This window comes from Myotis brandtii, unplaced genomic scaffold (genome assembly GCF_000412655.1).
Source record: "Myotis brandtii unplaced genomic scaffold, ASM41265v1 scaffold201, whole genome shotgun sequence".
NCBI classification, from domain to species: domain Eukaryota; kingdom Metazoa; phylum Chordata; class Mammalia; order Chiroptera; family Vespertilionidae; genus Myotis; species Myotis brandtii.
This window is the reverse complement of record NW_005357485.1, coordinates 319,694-322,639: the sequence shown is the minus strand read 5'-3', so window position 1 is coordinate 322,639 and position 2,946 is coordinate 319,694. Positions and strand designations below refer to the sequence as shown.

The 2,946-nt window shown below is 50.9% G+C and overlaps 1 protein-coding gene across 1 annotated transcript in view; it reads right to left on the bottom strand.

Moving 5' to 3' along the window:
* Positions 1-1,011: 1,011 nt before the first annotated feature.
* Positions 1,012-2,946, bottom strand: part of LOC102257296 (phosphatidylinositol 3-kinase regulatory subunit beta-like) — a 5,658-nt gene continuing 3,723 nt past the window's right edge. The window contains exon 5 of the mRNA XM_014538887.1: positions 1,012-1,059. Coding sequence (XP_014394373.1) covers positions 1,012-1,059 — 48 coding nt within the window. The remainder of the gene's footprint in view (positions 1,060-2,946) is intronic.

Genomic DNA, 2,946 nt, shown 5'->3' with positions numbered 1-2,946 from the left:
TTGATGTTTCTCTCTCTCTCTCTCTCTCTCTCTCTCTCTCTCCTCTGCCTTCCTCTCTGAAATCCATAAAAATATTTTTTAAAAAAATGAAACAGACGGGTTCGAGCTTGCCCTGGCCAGGTAGCTCAGTTGGTTAGAGCATCATCTCAATATCTTGATACACCAAGGTTGTGGGTTTGATTCCCAGTCAGGGCATATACAAGAATCAAGGAATGAATGCACAAATAAGTGGAACAACAAATATGTATAATCTCCCTTTCTCTCTCTCTAAAGTCAATCCTATATAATAAAAGGGTAATATGCAAATTGACCCAACGGCAGAACAACCGGTCGCTATGATGCACACTGACCACCAGGGGCAGACACTCAACGCAGGAGCTGTCGCTTGGTGGTCAGTGCTCTCCCACAGGGGGAGCGCTGCTCAGCCACAAGCCGGGCTGACAGCGGGCCTAAGCCGTCAGTGGGACATCCCCTGAGGGCTCCCAGACTGCTAAAGCACACAGGCCAGGCTGAGGGACCACCCCTCCCCACCCCAGTGCACAAATGTCATGCACCAGGCCTCTAATCAATAAATAAAATAGTGTTAAGCACATTTACACAGTTGCACATTCTGTCTCCAGAATTCTTACCATCTCTCAAAACTGAAACTTTGTACCTATTCAACCACGAATTCCCATTTCGCCCTCCTCCCAGCCCGTGGCCATGCCCACTCTGCTTTCTCTCTCTATGAATCTGACAACTTCAGGGACCTCATAGAATTGGAATCATGAAGAAGACTCGTGTCAGAAAGGTTCATGCCTGCAGAATTTACATGTTCACAGAAGCCCTGAGGCTTTGCAAAAGCCAAAGAAACCGCAAACAGCTGGACCTAGAATCTTTCCGAGGCTGGAAACCTCCCCCCCGGGACCAGGCCTCACCTGAGAAAATGTCCATAGCTCGATCAAAGCCGGGAGGGAAGGGCAGAGGGACCAGGGGCTCAGAGAAAGGGCTTACGGCCTGCCTGGCAGTGTCTCAGAAGAAGAGTCGATAAAACTCTAAAATCAATCGGCTGATGATGCGCTGGAGAGTAACACAGAATTGGCTGGTGCTGTCACGGGGATCTGGGAATAACCCACAGCCCTGGCCCTGGCCGGTCCCTCCCCACTGGCGCCAGGTATCTGAATTGTATAGAATCTTTGGAAACACAGCATTTCTTTGTGGAAAAGGCGATAGAAATTCTGTTTGTACCGATTTTATTTAAAAAACTAAAGGCCCAGTGCATGAAATGCAGACACTGGTAGGGTCCCTGGTGGCTGCCAGCTGCCAGCCAGGGCCTCCCTTCCTTCCCCCCCACCGGCCACGCCCCCTGGTCAAACTCCTGGACAACTTCCCGGTCAAGGGGACAATTTGCATACTACACTTTCATTATATAGGATAGGATAGGACTAGAGGCCCGGTGCATGGGGGTTTTGGGGGGGCGGGTTCCTCAGCCCAGCCTGCACCCTCTCGCAATCCGGGACCTTTTGGGGGATGTCTGACTGCTGGTTTAGGCCTGATCCAGCAGATCGGGCCTAAATCGGCAGTCAGACATCCCTCTCGCAATCTGGGACCGCTGGCTCCTAACCACTCTGCTTGCCTGCCTGATAGCCCCTAACCACTCTGCCTGCCTGCCTAATTGCCCCTAACCACTCACCTCGCTGCCTGATTTCACCCCTAAAACTCAAGCTTCTTCTTTCTTTATTTTTAATACTTATATTTCTTCTGTATTTTTTTAAAAGTCAAGCGTCTTGAGAACATGAGGCATTTCACATGATTCCATATTCCTTACAGAGAGCTAAGCATGGTAAACACAGCAAATACTTAATACTTATGGCTTCTATACAGACACTTTCCAACCAGGAATGTTTTAATAGGCAGCATCCAAAAACTTGAACTGGAAAACCTAAAAGCAGAGAGCTCAGATTTCAGGCATCGGGTGCTATTAGCAGGATTTCTATCCCAATTAAACTCCAGTTCTTCGCTCTCAACATGGACAAACTACTGCCCTTCACTGTCTCCAAAGTTTCTTATTTGTCACTATCCCATTTTTCATTTTTTTTTTTTTAGTTCAATGTTTTATATCCACATCAGTATCAACATACCATACAAAACCCACCTGCAGGCCTAGCTGGGCAGGCAGGAGGGGGGTCCATGGCAGCACAGAAAACCAGGGTGCTTGACCCAAAAGAGGAGAAAATGGGTTTACAGTCAAGGAAACAAAATCAGAGCCCAACACAATCAAGGAGAAGCCTTGAAACTGTGTCGAGCGGAGGTGCCGTGGGCAGCCGTGCCTCTCGGCTGGCCCAGCAGTCCCGGCAGCAGCCTCGGTTCCTGGGAAGCCTGGGGCCAGGCGGGGCCCAGCTCTTGAGGTTATTTTTAATCATTTTGCTTTTGGGGGAGAAGGGCTTCCGGGCAGCAGCTCCATGTGGGGGTAACCCTTGTGGGTTACACTTCAAGGTTTGGAGGGGAAGTTGGGTCTGTGGGGCGGGACCCGCCCGGTCCCAAATGTCACAGTGGAGGTTCTTGGAAGTGGCCCAGCAAAGTTCCTTCCTGCCTCCTTCCTGCCCCAACCCCAGGTCTATGGGCTTAAAAATCGGGCTCCAGGGCTGGGGCTGAGCACCCCAGGGGCCTTTGTGAACATGGCAGGTGCAGGCAGGGGGCGCTTGGGGGAACCCTAGGATTTGGTGGGGGCGGCCAGAGCCAGGGGCGGGCAGTGCCCATGGGGACAGGGGGCATGGGGTGGAGGAGGTATGCTCCTCTAACAGAGACTTAGAGGCACAGAGACTAAGAGAGGCAGCGAGGACAGAGCTGGGGACAGAAAGAGTGACAGGAAGAGAGAGACTCAGAGAAAGCAAGAGAGAGATTGAGACAGAGAAAGATTCACAAAGAAGAGAGACAGACGGACGGAAAGATGGAGTCCTGCTCTGT